The 18,295-nt window shown below is 54.5% G+C and overlaps 1 protein-coding gene across 2 annotated transcripts in view; it reads left to right on the forward strand.

Annotated features, from left to right (window-relative positions):
* The window catches only part of ADAM8 (ADAM metallopeptidase domain 8), a 74,140-nt gene that overhangs the window by 41,210 nt on the left and 14,635 nt on the right, over positions 1-18,295 (forward strand). For both annotated transcript variants that reach the window (XM_074999993.1, XM_074999994.1), the window contains exons 8-15: positions 4,549-4,617; positions 5,367-5,536; positions 6,254-6,335; positions 11,815-11,963; positions 12,458-12,635; positions 14,615-14,704; positions 16,340-16,535; positions 17,231-17,330. In XM_074999993.1, coding sequence (XP_074856094.1) covers positions 4,549-4,617; positions 5,367-5,536; positions 6,254-6,335; positions 11,815-11,963; positions 12,458-12,635; positions 14,615-14,704; positions 16,340-16,535; positions 17,231-17,330 — 1,034 coding nt within the window. The remainder of the gene's footprint in view (positions 1-4,548; positions 4,618-5,366; positions 5,537-6,253; positions 6,336-11,814; positions 11,964-12,457; positions 12,636-14,614; positions 14,705-16,339; positions 16,536-17,230; positions 17,331-18,295) is intronic.

Consider the following 18,295-nt stretch of genomic DNA (forward strand, 5'->3'; position numbering starts at 1 on the left):
ACTTGTAATGCGATCAAAATCTTATTTCATTTGGAATTACTTAAATGTCAGTGTTGTGAACTTCAGTCTTCTGTGTACCGCTAGTGGTTCTGGAATGCTAAAGTGAGCAACAATGGACTTTGGTTTCTCCATAAGCCTGCAACGTGATATGTCTTTCAATGACGCTATTTCTATATACCTGGGAAAATAGGCTGTGAGGAACAGCTAACGCCACCTTGTAAATTTGCATAAATCTGCACCTAGTCTTGTCCCAGGTCTCTCCAGCGGAGCTGTTAAGAAATAAAATACGTGCACGTGAACATTTCAGAATTAACGCCAAGAACCTTTATTATGTCTTTGATGATGCCTGGCCGCCCCCGCCGATTTCTTGGCCCATTCGCGACGTTTAGTTAATCCTTGATGTCCTCCGTGGACGAGGTTTAGGATTTCTCTTCTCGTTTTGTTTGGAATTAGGATGAAATTACGTTTCATCGTTGTGACGTACCAGGGCACGATCCAGTTCAACGAGCAGCTGCATCATCCCTGCCTTGCGAGATTGGGTGCCCGACGGTGCCCTACCGACGCAGCTCCTGCTGGGATGCCCACAAATAGCCCTTTGGCATGCAAGCCCTACCCCATGTCTTTGTGTGCAATTAATTGCAACCTGCCTCTCACCAGCCCTGTATTGCTCTGCAGGGTGACTTCAAAACGCCAGCAGTCCCAGATTCTTCCCCAGAAATATGTGTCCCGTACTGCCCAGCCCTCCCCTGGACAATACAAATCTCCTTCGAGTCAATGCAGACTTGTATTCCGAGCGGGCGCTTGAGCTCCCTGAGCTCCGGAGAGGTCGGCTTTTGCCTTGCGGTACCTGTGGAGTAGAAGAAGAATCAGAAAACTGGAAGAGACGTCGAGTCCACTCCCCCGCTGCACTCACAGCAGGACCTAGCACCCTCGGAGCTTGAAAGCTGTTATCACGAAGTACATTTGAGGCTTCAACGGGGATCTACGTCCAAATCCGGGTTTATAAGGCTAACGCGGTAACCGCTGAGCAATGCCTTCTCCCACCGCGTGACCATAGCGCTTCCCCTGGCTATGTGAGGTGATGTCAGTTCCTTCTCACCAACTGCCGGCAGAAGCGGGCGCTCTGCGTCAGAGTCTCACGACTTTGCGTGCGCAGGTTGTCCAGTTAGTCGGCTAGCCGAGACTTTTGGTAGCCCCACCGATGGAGCGTGCCACCAAACTCGTGGGCCCATTGACGCTGCACTCAGCTGCACCGCTCCCGGTGGCTGGGATGGAACCGGCGCCAGAGTCGGCATGGGGTCCTTTGGCCGTCGTACCTTCTTCGTCACCGGTGCCGTGGACGCGTCCGTGGCAGTTGTCGTCCCGCGTGACGTCAAGGAACTCGGGGACTCCGGCGCTGCGGATGGCACCGGGACCGGCCTCGCTCGCATCGCTCACGTGTTTCATACCGGCCTTGTGGGGAATCCGGTCACGTTCTGGGCCGTGGATGAGCCCAAACGTCTTTTGGTTCCCTCCGGGTGTGTCCTTAAATCCCAGGCTCCTCCGCTTCAGAGTCGGGATCCTTACCGTCCCGCTTCCCTTTGCCTGGGGTGGTCTGAAGGTCACCAGCGGACCAGCGCAGCTACCATAGTAAGCATGTGCTTTGAGGCTGAGACGTAGGCCCCTGACCCCTTGCCCCAGGCCCACCGGCACGTCACCCACACCGGTGCCCCCGGCCTCTATGGATGCTGTCTGCTCCCGGCAGTCTCATTTGGCATCCTGGTGAAAGGTGAGCTGACCTGTGCACTGTGTGTTGGTGGCTGGTGCTCTGCCGTTGGCCCTGACTCCCGTGGCTCCCCTTCTTCTGGAGCCTTTGGATTTTCCCAATCTAAATATGTTATCCCGGGAGCAGGCCCTAGCCAAGGTCCTTGTCCTCATCCTTGCAGAAAGCAACACTACTTGGTCTGTCCTCCCCTCCCGTTCCAGCGGGCTTCTGAGGGTGGGGTGAGGTCAATTTTTGACCTGTCCGGCGGGCTCAACAAATTCATCAAATCCGTGGGGCGGGTCTCTCTCGGCTTTTCCGTCTGCTGTGTCTCAGAACGACCGGTTTGCTCCTCGGGATGCTGCGTGTCTCCCTTTTCCTGAGTTGCAGGAAGTTTCTTCATTTTGTAGTAGAAGACTGTCAATTCCAGGATACATTTCTCCCTTCTGGCCTCTCTTTTGCCCCTCCGGTCTTTATCCAGCGCCTGGCACGTCTGAGGAGGAAGGCGCCGCACGTCTTCCACTACTTCAGTGACTGGTTGCTGAAGGGCACTCCAGAGAGGAGGTTCTTGCGCACGCAGACACCTCACTGTGTTGACTTGATCGTGTGGGACTCATTTTAAACACTGTGAAGTCAACGTTGGCTCCCAGTCAACAAACAGAATTCACCGGGGTCCTGTCAGAGTCTGTGAAATGGAGAGAATTCCTGATCACCAGCAGTGTCAGGCTGCCACCTCAGCCTTCCACGACTGTCTGCGCGTATCTGAGTCGACCGCACCAAATGTCTGCTTGCACCTGAGCGGTCCCGTTCTCCAGGTTGCACCTTCCCCCTCTTCAGATGTGGTCTTCGTTCTTTGGGCAGGTCGTTTCCCCTTCCTCCCCTGTCTCGGAGTCCTTGCGTCGGTGGGGGTCCCTGTGCAACGTCTTCCACCCAGCTCCCTTCTCTCAGCCCTCTGCCACCAAGTCAGCGTTTGCCAATGCTTCCCTTTTGGGTCGGGAACTGACCAGACCTCATTGAGGGTGCAGGACTTGAACGGGAGGCGTCGCCGCAGATAGATGGATTGGAGCTGTAGGCCATGCGCAGCTCACGGCGTGCCTTGTGGAACCATATCGGTGGTTCACATACACATGACAATACCACCATGGGGTGCTATGTGAAAAAACGACTGAGAGTCCACTCCAGCTCACTCTTCCCGGGGGGGGGATCAGCCTGTGGCAGCTCTGCCCCAAGAGAACATCGCCCCGCTACCTGTCCGCTTACCCAGGTTCAGAACTGTCTTGCTGACCATCTGAATGGTCCCCGGAGGCGAACGCTGTCCGGATTGTTCATGCAACGGGGATCACGTATTTGCAAAGGGGGAAAACCGGACATGTTGTCCGGTCTGCTCTCGGTGGAGATTTCACCCAGGCTCTCTCGCAACGCTTTCCGCTGCAGTTGGCAGCGGTCCTGCCACCCGTGCTGATTCTTTTCTGCCCCAACCTCCTCACACCCCAGTTTCCTGACAGAGGGCTGTGGCTACCTCCCGTATCTGGCGGTCAGTTCCCTGCCCCTTACGGTGTCTTTGCTGCATGGCCGAATGAGGAGAAAGATCATTGTCAAAGGTGGTCCGACCAGTCCTGTTTATCAGCAGGAAGTCTTTCACTAGGGTGGCCTATTTAGCAACATGGAACAGGTTATCACTGTGGTCCACAGCTCACGGCGAGCCACGTGGAACCATATCAGGCGTTCGGTGGTTGACATACCCATTACAATACCACCCCCGTGTACTATGTGAAAAAACAAGCGAGAGTCTTCTCCGGGTCACTCTTCCCAGAGGTGTCAGCCTCGAGGAACTCTGCGGCCATGTCAGGAGAGTGGGTGAGTTGCAAGACAGGATGGCGGGTCCCCCTTATGTGCGGTTCTCCAGGGACAAGGTCTAGCCCTGACCTTATGTGAACTTCTTATCCAAAGCGATCTCCTTGTTTCATTTGAAGCGGGTGTTATATTTGTTCATTTTAAAAAAAAGCACACGGTGCTTTGTACAACAAGGACAGTTACAGGAGTGCGTAGGGGTATATTATGTCACAATCGGGAGTCCGTTAGACTTAATTGTTCACTTACGGCATAAGTAGCGCTCCTTTAGATACGTGGACCCTTGTATAATTTAGCTCTTGAAGTTGTATGTCTCTCCAGGTTCTCGTCGTAGGAGGTGTAGTCTCTTTTCTAACACTGGCCCATATGCGTACACAGCATCCACGTAGACCTCCCGGGTAGCAGAGCGAGACGATGGGATACGTGACCGAGCGTCAGCTCGTGTGAGATTTTTGTCAGGAATGTATTTGGCAGTTGAATTAAATTGCATTTAAATTAGCGCTCGACGGTGCGTCGCCAGCGTTTGATCCAGGAGTTTTAGCTGCTACGTCGATGAGGGTTATGGTTCTGTTATCGGCGTGAAGGAATCCAGCCCACACAGATAGCTGTGAAGTTCTCACATGCCCATACGCTTGACAGGTCCTCCTTCTCAATCTGCTTGTATCGTTCGTCTGCTTCGGAGAGAACGTGAAAGCAAAATGCAACTGGCTTCCACTCGGGTCCGTGCTGTTTCCGTACGCCACCTACGGCGTAGCTGCTTTCTCCTGCGTTGAGAACTTTGCTTACGTAGCTTTCCTCCTAGAGAGATCCCCAGAAGCGTTCGGCGTAAGATCCTTTAGTACTCGGCCAGGAATGGCTGCTGTGAACTTGTCAGGTGCCTTTGAGGTGGCACGCCTAGGGGCTCAATGGCGACGACGTAGCGGCTTCATTGGAAATCTGTTTGTTTTTCTCCTTAGTACAAGAAGTCCAAAGACGTGCGGACGATTCAGAATCGCATGAAGGAAATTGTGAATCACGTTGACAAGGTAATCGTGGGGTAACCCAGGTTGCGGCGAGGACGGGGTCCCGTCCTGCCGTTCTTTCTACGGCAAGGCTGCCAACGGTGCCGTAACCCTTCCCGTTGGCTCTCGTGGAGCGAGGTTGCAGAACCGCTCCCGTCGTTTGCTTGCGATAACGAATTGTTGTTATAGACAGCGGTCGAAAGATGAGGTGGGTTTCCCGTCTAAGGGATGACAGACCACGGCTCCAGGTTTTATCCCAGGGGCTTTTGCTTTCTGGCCCCGATGCAGGAGACTCCATAAGCGCCTACGTAGACCTGTTGATTTCACAAGGCCTGGCCGAAGGCTCCCTCCCTAGTAGGGCTCCTTGTCATGCCAGTCCAGCCCTAAGCTAACCTGCCTGCGCTCAGTTTACCTGACAGCAGCACGAGGGCCCTTCCCGTGGCCTTTGGGATTGCCAAAACACGTGGCCCAGAGCTACAGGTTCAGAGTCGCAGGGGCAAACCTCAGGAGGGCTATGGCCGCTCGCGAACGTGACGAGGCTCTCCTGACCTTTCCGGTAGGGATGCCGACTGTGGTTGTGGAGGGCGGGGGGAGCCAGGAGTGGAGGACGTGGGTTTGGAATTGCGTCGAGCGTAATGAATTCCCCCGCCCCAGAGGGGCAGCGGGCTCCACGGGTAGCAAGCCCCCGTCCGGCGGAACGCCCCGTACCGTCTCCGTGCCGAGGGATTTTCTCCCTCGCTGACCGGCTGTAATGCAGTCTCTCTCTGCTGCAGCTTTATCAGACTCTCAACATCCGCGTAGCCTTGGTGGGCCTGGAGGTCTGGAATTACAAAGACAGGATCGCTGTGAGCCCGAACCCGGACACCACGTTGGACAATTTTCTTCACTGGCGAGAGACGGAGCTGTTACCGAAGAAGAAGCACGACAACGCCCAGCTGATCACGTAAGCCCTGCCGTTACGCCGCCTGCGAGTTGAGCCAGAGATGACGGCACAGGGCCCCGAGGATCCCAGCGCTGGGACTGGGATACGTACGGTATCCGATGCGGTCGGAATGTCCACGTGTGGTCTCACGTCCATTGTCGGGTTCGGCGTCTGGCTGCCGGGTGGGGTTGGCGGCAGGTGACACGGCAGGTCAGATGGGGCGATCCGGGGGTTCCTTCTGGCCTTAGAGATTACGACTGTAAACTCTGCTTGGCCACGCTAGCGTGGCTGGACGGGCCAGAGAGGCAGCGCAGCCATCCATGACTGCGACGGGGTCGGCGAGCGGGGCAAGAACCTCGAGAGATCGGTTCTGGGATAACCTGCCGATGGGGTACGTGCCATCTGGGACCTCTGGGTCGTGCCCTGGAGCAGGAGGATTTAGATCTCTAGTAAACCTTTGGCGTCAATGGAGATGCTGCCAAGAGGGTCCGGTGGGGATTCTGGTTTGCTGAGAGCTGCTGGCGAGAGCTTGCAGGGCACTGCGCTGGGTAGCTGGGGGCTGCCTGGGGGGCGGTTCGGCTAGCTGGGATATTTGGGGAGCGATACGCAGATGCGGCATTGAGGTGCGTTGTGTTTTGGGGGGCGTAGCGCCACCCCTCGCCCCTGATGACACAGTGCTGCGTGAGGCCACGTTGCGGATGGCGTTTGTCCTTTTACAAGCATGTTGCCTTCCTGCAGAGGCATAGACTTCCAAGGCACGACGGTGGGGCTGGCCAAGAAGTACGCCATGTGCACCAGGGACTCGGGAGGAGTGAATCAGGTGGGGCTCGATAACTGCTTCCATTCTAACCAACAGAAGAGGGGCAGAAGCGAGGGCCCAGAGCTAAAGGCCTGTCTGGTGGCAGGCAAATCACTGTCTGCTTCTGGCTGATCTGTACCCTCGGGCGAGGGCTCCCCGTGCTCTTTATGTGGGGCTTGTGGGCTTGGCCTTTCTGGCTGCAAGTGGCGCATATTCCCGCAGCCGGAGAGGGGTTATTTCCAGCTCTGTCCACCTGTAGCCCTCCCTGTGCTGCATCAGGAGGGCCAGAAAGGCCAAATGGCCCAACCCACTGTGGACTCTGAAAGTTTCAGGGCCACACTCAGCTGCCTGACAGCAGCTTCAGTTGATTTGAGCGGACTTGGCCCGTAGGGGAGCTGCAGTTCTCTCACCGTCCACGTGGGCGGAGATGCGTGGCAGGTGAGTGCCATACACCCGGAGAGCTGTCTCTGGGGCAAAAAGTGCAAAGGAGCTCAACCTTGCCATGCAAATGTTTCAAGCCCCTGGAAAGAGCCCAGCTGCGCTCCCGAAGCAGCTGCGGTAACACAACGCCTTCCCTCTGCTCCTTTCCCTTTCAGCTGCCGGGGACCTCTTTTGTCAAATCAAGTTCTTTGAATGTTTTTTGTCTTCTCTATCCCTGTCCCGAGCCCCTCGGCCCAGGGGCGAGCCCTCGGGAGCCGAAACCGTTACTAAGATCTCCATCTGGGTCTGCTCTGTCGTATTGTGTATTTACCGACGCTGTAGTCTTTGACTTCTGCTTTTATAGCCAGTTAGGCCAGCCGTGGAGCTCGATTTAAGACGACGCGTAAGCACGGCCATGCTGGGTCAGTACCACGGTCTCTCTAGCCCAGCACCCTATCTTCTGAGAGCGGCCAATGCCGGATGCCCCAGAGGGAGCGCACGGAACGGGGCAATCGCCGAGTTAGCCGTCCTCCGTCGTCGGGTCACGTCCTCTGGCTGTCGGATGCTTACGGACATCCAGAGCACGAGACCGTCTCGGTGAATAGCCGTCGATGGACCTAGCTTGTTTTTGAACCCCATTATGCTTTGGGCTTCACGCCATCTGACGGCGATGAGTTCCGCAAGCCGATTGCGCGCCGCGTGAAGATTTGCGTTCTTCTGTTTGTTGGAAACCTGCCGCCTATTCATTTCTTTCGGCGACCCTGGTTCTTGTGTTATGTGAAGGAGTGAATAAAAAGACTGGGATTGTTCAGCTTAGAAAAGAGACGACTAAGGGGGAATACGATAGAGGTCAAGGACACCATAAAGAAAGTGAATCAGGTTATTTTAATCTGTCCTCACAGAGAAGAAGCTGTTCCAGGCCCTCAGGCATTTTGGTTGCCTTTTGTTGAACCGTTTCCACGTCCAATAGACCTTTTTGAGACGGGACGACGAGAATCGCACGCGGTATTCTCACCGTGGTCGTCTCGTCCCTTTCTGTAGTGGCATTTTGACATTTGCCATTTTATTATCTCCCCTTTCCTGACGAGTCCCAAGATTCTGTTTGCTTTTCTTGACTTGCCGCCGCATGTGGAGCAGCCGTTTTCGGAGAACTATCCACAAGGACTCGGATATTTCTCTCTCGAGTGGCAATTGGATCCCATAGTCATAATTAAGTTTTCCAACGTGCATAACTTTGCATTTGTCAACGTAGAATGTGATCCGCCGTTTTGTTCCTAAGCCACCGAATTTCGTGAGATCCCTTAACCCTCTGGAGTAATTTAAGTAGAAAGCAAGCTGGGAAGAGTTTTATGTCGCTGGGAAAGTGTGCCTCCTCTCTCTGTTTGCTCCTTTTTTTTGGGTCATTTAATACTAAGTTGAACAGCGCCGAGCCCAGGACAGACCCCTCGCTAACGCTAACGCTTCAGGTTGAAGCTCTGTAGTCCGGCAACTTTGGGACCTGACCGATACTGAACGAGAGAATTCGCCAAGCCACGGGAGGTTGATGATATCTAGCTGCGTTACCAGCACTTCCGCTGCTCACGGGGCTCTTAGAAGACATTTAGGGACAAATAATGGCTAAATGACAGCACGGAACGCCGAGAGGCAGGACCAGTAGCCGGAAACCAACTTGATGGGAAACTTGGCCACACCCGTGATAAGGGGACATCGAGCCAAGTAACATCGTGGCGGATGAGAGATGTTGCAACAAGAGAGGAGCCACACTGGAGGGGTTCGACCTGTAATCACCTCTCACCGTTATGCAGACTAACGATCTATAGCTACCCATTGTTTTCCTGTCTTTTAGACGGTGTGACAGGGTCAGGCTGGGGGGCAGGTGCGGGTGGGGTGGGGGGCGGGGGTGAGTGCGAGAGGAGAAAGCAGGGCTGGCAAACAAGCAGAGTGTGAGCAGTTGGGGAGGAAGCTGCCCTGGGTCAGTTGGGGCTAGCTGGTCCCACTTAAGACTGCCTTTAAAAGAACCCTAAGCCCCGGGGAAGAGGAGGGGGACGGAGGAGAGCGCAGGAGGGGAGAGGAGAGGACCGAGGGGAGATTTTAGAGGAGGAGTATTCAGCAGCAAAGGGCTAAGGCCCCTGTCCAGGCGACCCTGAGATTCGGCGGGAGGCCCGAACAGATCGATCGTGCACGGGGATCATCTGGGGAAGCGGCCCAGGGAGAAGAGCTGCAGCGTCCAGGGCAAGGGGAGCCCTTCCCCACCCGCAGCAGCCACAGAGGGTCCGTGGGCCAGAACCCAGAACGAGTGGGTGGGGCTCGGGTTCCTCCCAGAGCACCATCCCCCCCGCCCCCCGTGTCTCAAGAAGGGCAACGGCGCCCTGGCTGTGGGCCAGGGGACTGAACGGAGGCCCGGAGCCCAGGAACGAGCGTAGCCGTACCACGCCAGTTACTGACCCGTAAGAGGACCTGTCCTTTTAAGAAAAGCAAGTTTATATGGGACAGAGTCTTTGTTCCAGGGCCTTGCTAAGTGCTTTCTGTACATCCAGATGCACTGTATCCACAGGGTCACCATTGTCCCTGTGTTGAGGCCTTTAAAAATGCTGATAAATTGGTGAGGCACGATTGATTTCCTTTTATGAAATCCTGTTGACAGTTCCCGAACAAATTGTGCTGATTGGATTGTCCGATAAATGCTATCTCACATAGTTTCGACCATTTTGCCTGTAATTTCCAGGATTGCTTCTGCAGCCCTTTTGAAAAAGAAAAAAAAAAAAAAGGCATCACATTTGCTATCCTCCGGGCATCTGGTACAAAGGCTGATTTAAGCAATAGATTATTGTGACAGGGCGCACCAGTCCTCCATGCCCCTGCTCACGGTTTGTGGCTTTGCCACGCACCACCCTAGAAAGTGAAGTCCTCCAAGCAGGCTAGAATGGCTGCAGCAGAAGCAGCCAATCAGGGTCCTGGAAGGCCTATCCAAATATCTGAAGAACCGGCCGGCCGTCAGTTCCTTTGGACACCTCAACCTCAGCAGAGCAGGAGACTGCCGGGCTAGGAGAGGGCAGTGCTGTGGATAGCTCCGTGTGGTGAAATCGATGGGCTGTGATGGGATTGTGCGAGAAAGGTGAGGAATCTGTCTCTGGGAGGGGAAACCCTGGAGGCATCGCTCTCTCCCTGAGCGTGGAACAGACTGGCAAATGGACTTGAAGGACACCACGGAGGGCTTCACAGCGAGCCCCAGTTAAGTGGGTACCCTGCAAGGGGTTTGTGTGAGTCACACCCAAGTGTGTGTGACTTGCCAAAGAGGCCTTCAGCAAAGGCAGTGCAGGCACAGGCACTCGGTCAGAGGTGGCGGGTCCTCGCGAGGAGTGAGCGCTACCCTGTTACAATTACAGTTTCACTCTTTAAAGACTAACAGAATCATTTATTAGGTGATGAGCTAACTATTAAAATGCTGCAGGACTGCTTTTTTCTTTGGACGGTTTCACTCTTATGAGGGTTCCTTTTAATTTCCACTTAACCACATTCCTAGGTTTTTGTTTGTTTGCTTGTCTTTTAATTCCCCTTTTGCAAGTAAAATGCTAGAACAGCGGAGGCTTCTTTGGGTTTCTTTCCACCCCTTGAGAACATTATTACGTGTAATTCCATTACGGTGGCTGTGACTGAGCAATTCGGCTACGTTCATCTCTCGGACCGGCTCTCGTGCGCCACTTTGAACTAAATCGAGAACTGCCTCGGCCCTTGTAGTCTCGAGGACTGCCTGCCCCGAGAAGCCATTAATGGCGTCTCTTTTCCTTCTTGAAGCGACACGTCCTCGGTCGACGTGTGGATAGTTCAAATCCTCTGTTATTATTGAGCTTTCTCTTTTGTAACCTGTCTGATCTCCCTGAGCATTTCAAAATCACTGTCTCCGTCCCGGTGAGATGGTCAATAACGTAGTCCTACCGATACGGTCGTCTTCTTCAAACGTGGAACTTTTTCCCATGGAGAGTCTATGGTACAGTTTGAGTCATGTGAAATGTGTTTTGTTTTTGGTTTTGTTTAACATAGAGTCAAATACATTAGAGAGTGTCTTGCCCACCAGTGTGATCACCTCTGAAATCCCTTGATGTTTAATAGAAGGGTATAATTGTGTCCTATGGATTATCACCCATCCACCAAGTTTCTGTAGTACGTGTTACATCCATATGTAGATGTAATACCGGGCACTCCTGTTCACCCATCCTAGGGTTTAGACTTCTGGCATCGGTAAACAAACCCTTACAAAATGTGTCAGTATTAAGTTGTCTGCCTTTGTGGGATGCAATTGAATGGGACTCTTTGTCATTTGACTGTTTCTCTTCAGTTCCTACCTGTACTTAACTAACTCCGATCCTTTTCTCGTCTCAAGAGTATAGAAAATCCCCAATGGTAGGTCTTCCCCTAAGAGAGGTCTTTATCCGAACTGTGGCATCTTACGGACGAACGGATATTTTGGAGCGTGAGCTTTCGCGGGTAAAGACCCGCTTCGTCAGATGCGTCCGACGAAGCCGGTCCTTGCCCGCGAAAGCTTATGCTCCGAAATATCTGTTAGTCTGTAAGGTGCCACGGGACTTCTTGCTGTTTTGTAGATACCGACTGATTCGGTTTCCTCTCTGATACTTGTCTGAACTGTGTCCCCCTCCGCACCTGTCAGTTTTCTCCCAGGCCTTAGTTTACAAAGTCCCCTGTGACTGTTTGTTGGAATTTGACATGCCCACAGTTCGGGTGGGTGCCGAATAAACCGAAACAGAACCCTTCTGTACGGTGCACGCCTTTCCCAAAAGGATCCCCGGTTTCTGATATAGCTGAATTCCTCCACCCTACGCCATTGTCTAATCCGCTCCTTGAAACCCTGCAGCTTTGTCTGCCTACCTGGTCCTGCACTTGGAACTGGAAGCATTTGCATAGCTTGGAGGCCCGGGTCTTTAATCTCTTACAAAGCTGCCTAAATTTGTCCTGACGTTGAAGCGGGGAAGAAACTGTAGCAATGAGCGCGGCAGAAGCCCTGAAGAAGGTAGGACCGAAGCACGTAGCGTCACTAACCTGCGTCATTCTCCTTGTCGCACAGGACCACAGCTCGAATCCCATAGGAGCTGCGTCAACCGTAGCTCACGAGATGGGACACAACCTGGGAATGTCTCACGATGAGGACATTGCTGGCTGCAGCTGCTCGGCCCAGAAGGAAAATGAAAGATGCGTTATGGCGGCTAGCGTCGGGTAAGCGGAGCGAAAGGCGAAAGGCCGGGGGCTTTGGACGTCGCTGTCCAGCGTACATCTTGAGCTCCCGGCGAACACGTCACCGGCGCCGCTTGGAATTTGTTTCCGGAGAAATCGGTGGTACAGAGAGCAGACGAAGCCCACGCGGACGTGTTCTTCGTCAGCGTTGTGGTGTTTAAGACCCACAGATAAAGTAGAAACCTAGAACCGGCAAGGACCTCTAAAGGTCGTCGAGTCTAGCCCCCCGACCTCACGGCAGGACCGAGCGCCATCTCTCGTGGATGTTCACCTAACCTGCCCTTAGGTACTTGAAAGCTGTTATTGTGAAATACATTTGAGGCCCTCACAAGGGTTGAGCTCGCGATGCCTCGATTAGAAGGCCAGCGCTCTGACCACGCTACCGTTTAAGAGGCGTAGGGACGGGGGTGCCGCTCGATGGAACGTTTGCCCTGAACGTGCCGGGTGCAGTGTTGCCTCTGTTTCTTTCCCTCCAGCATAATTTATCCAAAGTACTTCAGCAGCTGCAGCATGAGCGACCTGCAGGCGTTTCTCAGCGATCCCCGGACCGGCTGCTTGCTGAACGTCCCCAAGGCGGAGGAGCTGTACGGGGTGCCCGTCTGTGGAAACCAGTTTGTGGAACGCGGGGAGCAGTGTGATTGCGGGGCGCTCCAGGTAGGTCGACTCCTGGGGGAGATTTTCAATAAGGGAAGCGTGGCAGCCGCATTGTGGGTTTTGTCTGCAACCCCGATGCCCGGCCGCTGCCGAGAAGAGCCGGCGTGCGGTTTCCGTTGCAGCTGGCAGATTTCCGGAGCCCCTGCTGCTGGAGGTGTCTGATGACTAATGCCTCCTTCCTGTGTTCTTCCCTGGGTATTGCATAGATTTCTGCTAATAAGATTCTTGTGAAAGATGTTTTGCTTCTTCGGGTGGCCTCTTGGTTTTGCTTCGTGGCGCTACGTAAGGAGGGCCAGAGAAGCTTAGCGTTTGGTTTTTTAACAAACAAAGGTTTCTTCTGCTTGCGTCAGCCTCAGACCTGGCAAATCTGGCTTCCCTCGTCGTGCGCGAGGACTTTCCACGGGACGCCGAGTGTGTGTTCCTTACCGTGTGCGTTCCTACCGGCTCCCTAGGTAATCCATCCCAGTGCTTCGTCACCCTCCTTGTGAAACAGATTTTCCTAATATCCCACCTCGACCTCCCCGATAGCTCCTCATTCTGTCATCTGCTACCACTGAGACCGGTCTCGGCTAAGCCCTCTTACGCGTATTTTTGGCGCGTCATAAAAATAGCGACGCGAAAGGGCTTTGCACGCCGTCCGTTTCCAGTCGTGCAGAGGCTCGTGTAGTAAGACCTGTTGCGGCACACCCTGGTAGAAGTTTCCTTTAACGCTTCCTGCTCAGCAGTTTGTTTTTCAGCGGCCACCCCAAAGTTCTGCAGATCTTGGTAAATTTCTGACTCGGGTTGGGAATTTGGTCAATGAACAGTGACTGGAGTTAAAAAAAACAAAACAAAAAAACCCCCAAACCAAAACCCTTCAGGCCCTGTTTGTCTTCTCTTTTTCTCCTGTGACTCACATGCTGCTTAACAAGCCCTTTTTTTCCTGCCAGTGGGTGGAGGTTTGGAAATCTGCCTTCTGACAGCCTGTGCAGGACAGGTGATCTTTTGCACTGTCCCCTGGTGTTTAATTTGCAACCTTGTGGCCAGGTTTTGGCTTTAGATTTTGAACTTGTCAATTAAGCAAATCAATCCAGAGCAGCTAGTCTTCGAAGCACAAGCTTGGCCTGGCCTGAAAGCCAGCCGGAGGAATATAGTCGTAGAGTCATCCGAGCATCAACAGGCGGGTGTTTTATTCTCCCTGTGCTCGCGAAAGGATGTTATTCTGCTGTTTGTGTGTTCCCAGCTGCTCCCCTGTTAGTGCCTACGTGTTCTGGAAGTTCTTTGAGACCAACAGCTGAAACAGGCTATAGAAGAACTAAGTATGACTATCGCAACTAAGTCTGTTGTCAAAAGCTAGTCACAAGTTGCCGTGTGGGTGGCGATACAGGCCCATGTTTGGGTCCAGTTTCTTCTCCTTCCTCCCTGCTGTGCTGGGGGAGCGTGCAGGGCGTGATGGGGAACCCAAGGCACCCTGGGAGCTGTAGTTCTTTGGTCAGCTCCCTGCATGGAGAGCTAGCCCTGGAGCAGGGATGGGACTAAATTTCCCAGCATGCCCTCGGCTGCTAGCAACAGGAAAGGGAGGACGATAAGAGAATATTGTTTTTCACTTAGGATAACTTCTATAAAACTGTTCTTACTGTATACATTTGTAGTATGTTTTAACAAAATCATTTCAGCGATCACTGTTCCCCCTCAGATTTGTTGTAAACCTCTTATATTTAAAAAAAAAATGCAATGAGTGTAAGTAAAACAGAGTTCAAAATAGTCACGCAGTCCACATTGACGGACGCGCACGCCCACTCGGAAGTTCTTGCCTGCAATATGGCATACGTGCAATTCTCTCAGTGTGCTAACATCCCCCTGTGGTGCCACACAAGAGATTTCTGTAGGCCTTTGTGGGAGGGTTGCTGATTTTAGGAGGCTCTCCCGGTGAGTCGCCGCTCCCGTCCCCGGCACGTCCGCTCTCCAACCGACGCGTGTCGTGCGTGTGTATTTGCTAGGAATGCAGGGATCCTTGCTGCAACGCCACCACCTGCCGGCTGAACGACGGAGCGGAATGCGCGCAGGGAGAATGCTGCCACCGGTGCAAGGTAAAATCGTTCTCCCGACGACATCCGCGAGGAGCTGCCCGGAGCGAGTGTGGCTGGCAGCTGGGGAAGAGGGAACAGAGAACGGAAAGAGGCCGATTCTCCAGTCTTGCTTAAGCACCGAGCGCAGGGGTGCACCAAACCCTGGCTACACCAAAGCAGCTCTGAGGCGAGGAGTTTGTCCCAGGGCTGCCAAAGGCTGCTGCTCATTAGCATCCTGGCCGTAGTTAAGTGGATTAAAACCCGATTAACTGAACGTAGGCTACCCTTTCAGTCTGGGGACCGCTTTTTTGCAAAGCAAGGGCCTAAAAAGGGACTTAGAGTCAAGGTAGGAACCGGCCAATCGTGAGCTGTCGGCGTGGCGCTGTATCTCGGAGCACGGCTACACGTCAGCGGGGAGACGGAAGTGCCAGCCCAGGTGGGTAGATGAGCCGACAAGCTAAAAATTGGTGTGTGACCAGGGCGGCCTACGCAGCTCCTTTGGCCAGCAAGCACGGTACAGTCTCACCTGACTGCCAGGGTGCATACTCTGGCTCGTAGAGGCCATGTGTGCTGCTGAGGCCATACCATTGTTTTTAGGGAACGGCTCGAACGGGGCTGGCGCACGTCCGTCCCTCGGAGCTGGAAATTGTGTCTGTCCTGTAGACGTACCCTCGTGGGGACAGAGGTGATCCTTGGCTGCAGAAGCAGGGGAATATTGGTCAGGAGCGTGGAGGTGGCGTTAGCTTTGCCGAGGGCACTGATGGGACCGTGACTGTAATTCGTGTGCAGTCCTGGCGTGCAGACTTCAGAGAGGGCACTAAAAAAGGCTGAGAAAAGAGCCACAAAAGTTGCCTGCTAAAGAGAGTGGGGAAGGTCAATTTATTTAATTTACTCAGGGAAATGTTAAGCGGTGACTTGATCACAGGCTATTAGTACCTACAGGGGAGGAGACTTGTGCAGAGGGCCCTTCGGTTTAGCAGACCGAGGCGGAACGAGATCGCGTGAGTGGAAGGTGAAAGGAGACACCGAGTCAGAGTAGAAATAAAGTTCAGTTTTTTAGCAGGGAGGGAGTTCGCCGTCGGAACGGCCGACGTAGGAAACCGGTAGCTTCCCCGTCACGTGTAGTCTTTAAATCGGGACAGAACGTCGGCGTCGGAGGCGTCCTCTACCTCAACTGCAGGATGACGGGCCCCGAGATGGGTCTGGCCGGCGGTCGCTCCTGTTTTCCTGCAGTGTGACCCTCTGGATCCTAATGGTCCGGTCAGGCTGTAAGAGCTGGGAGTCTGTAGCTAAGAAAAGGTAGTCAAACCCCATTTCTTCCAGGTAACGTGATTGTCAAGGCCAGCAGCTTGGGCGTGAGGCCCCGAGGAAGGGTCGCGCGCCGAGCGGGCGAATATCTCCAGGCCCAGCTCACACGCTGAGGACATGTTCCCACGTTCTTGGTTTCCCCAGGACCCACCTGATGGCTTCCCAAAGTTTGCTGGTCAGATCCCACCAGCAGCCTGCTCTGGCCTTGCGAGGGTCCAGGATCATGCCCTCTCAGTCTGCCAGGTCGGCGAGCCAGGCGGGGAGCGAGTCCGGCAAAGGTGCAGCCGGACAGCTGGGCGCTCGCTGCTCCCCCTCCACTCCGTGGGGTCTGTGTTTGCGTTTGCTCAGGTGAAGGCGGCGGGCGTGATGTGCCGTGCCAGTAAGAACAGCTGCGATCTGCCCGAGCATTGCACCGGCCAATCTGCAGAGTGCCCGGAGGACGTCTTCCGGGAGAACGGTGTGCCGTGCCAGTCTGGGAATGGCTACTGCTACAACGGGGCGTGCCCCTCGCACAGCGAACACTGCCGCACGCTCTGGGGCCCAGGTAACGTAGCTCGCTGCCTGCACGCCCTCAGCTCCGCGGTCGCAGGGAGAGCTAACGCCAGCGCCGCGCCGCCCGCGCCCGCCGCTGAGGCTGCAGCGCGCGACTCGAGAGCCCGGGGCGCCGCCCCTCCGACGCGGCCACCCGTCCCGGCTGCCGTAATCCGACAAAGTCCAGGGCAGGGACGGGCACGCTAAACTGCAGGCCTCTCCTTTGGGAAGCGTACGCGGGCCCAGGCTTGACACGCTCGGCCTTGGCCGTGACGTGACTCAGTTTCCCCGCCTCAGCGTGCGCAGGATGGGAGGGACTGGCGATGCCAAATCCTGGCTACTAAGTCTGGGGGGCTTTGAAGTACCTGAAGTCCTGCTCTGAGATCAGAGACTCTAGGGCTGCCTCTGAAAATACTGCTCTTTGTGTTTATGAAGAGCTTTGAGATTGGGGATGGAAGGCACCGGGGAAGGATGTTATTTTATCATCTGTTCCTGACCGTAAGGCGATGTGGGTTAGGAGATGCCCAGTGGGTGGGCGTGGGGGGCCCCAAAGGGAGAAGATGGCGGGGGAAGTTTTCAGGGTGGCTGGTATGGGGCTGGAAAGGCGGGCAGAGGTGTCGCCTCATGAGACGTGGTGCTCCTCAGACAGGCTGGGGTTAGCTTGCCTTTGTGAAACAGCAGCCTGACCTGTTTTCTTTGTCCCCGCAGAGGCCCAGGTGGCCCCCGATATCTGCTTTGAGTACAACGGGCGTCAGATGAAGTACCTGCATTGCCTGACAGAGAACGGGAAAAGACCCTGCGGCCCAAAGTAAGGAACCAGAACAGCGAGCGCCAAGGGTGGGCGCGTGCGTGTGGCATCATTATGACCTGAGTAGGAGCGGATCTTTATCGGGAAAGGACGAAGTCGGTCCCGGTGGGGCAGGATCGCACGGGGAGGGGCGAAGTCTTTGTGAGTTGGTTCTGTGGCGGGGGCAGATGAGACATGAATTCTTCATTTCCTTTTCTGTGACTGTTTTTGTGAGAATTACCCCAGAAGGATTACCCAGGGATCACTTGGCGATAAATATTCTCACTGTTTTGGCATTAAACAGAGCTGGGGTGAGCGTCGCAACCCCATATTACAAACGCGTCCACTCTGTAATCTCTCGAAGGTTTTCTCTGCATCGCCGATAACAAGAGAAACGGCCTGGCGTTAATGATTCCAAGGGGCCTCTGGTTCGGTTCGGTCTCGTCTGTCCTTGGCGAACGCAGCTTGAGCTGAGCTTCTATAAGCTGAAGAGCACAGAACGCGGGCGGCTCGCTAGTATTTTTGCTACGGTCTGTGCCGTGATTCGGCGACGAGACGAGGTCGGAAGAGCTGCGTGGGGTAGGGTCTTTTTCATCGTTAGGCCCCATCGCTCACAGAAGCTACTGTTTCTGTGCACTATGTGTATTCCATACGTGGGTATGCCTGCGCACCTGACTATGGAAACTCTTTCAGGTCGTGTTTGTTGGCCGCTCTTCTTCCACGGCTCACCGGGAGGAGGGGGGCGCTCTCTTTTATATACGGACAGATCTCCGTTAAGAACTCCCCGTAAGAGATGTGCTCCCTCCCCGAGCCCATCCAGGACAAGCCAGGTGTGGGGCGGGAAAGCCGAGGAACACGCTCCGCTGAGGACCTCCACCCGGGAAGACGACGCCGTTGAAGGGAACTCCCCCGATGCCGTCGGTGATCTCGGTACCAAAGCTAAAGATTGATTTTCGCCAGCCGCGTCCGCGAGCGCCGGTCCAGAT

The sequence above is a fragment of the Carettochelys insculpta genome, chromosome 7, assembly GCF_033958435.1.
Source record: "Carettochelys insculpta isolate YL-2023 chromosome 7, ASM3395843v1, whole genome shotgun sequence".
NCBI classification, from domain to species: domain Eukaryota; kingdom Metazoa; phylum Chordata; order Testudines; family Carettochelyidae; genus Carettochelys; species Carettochelys insculpta.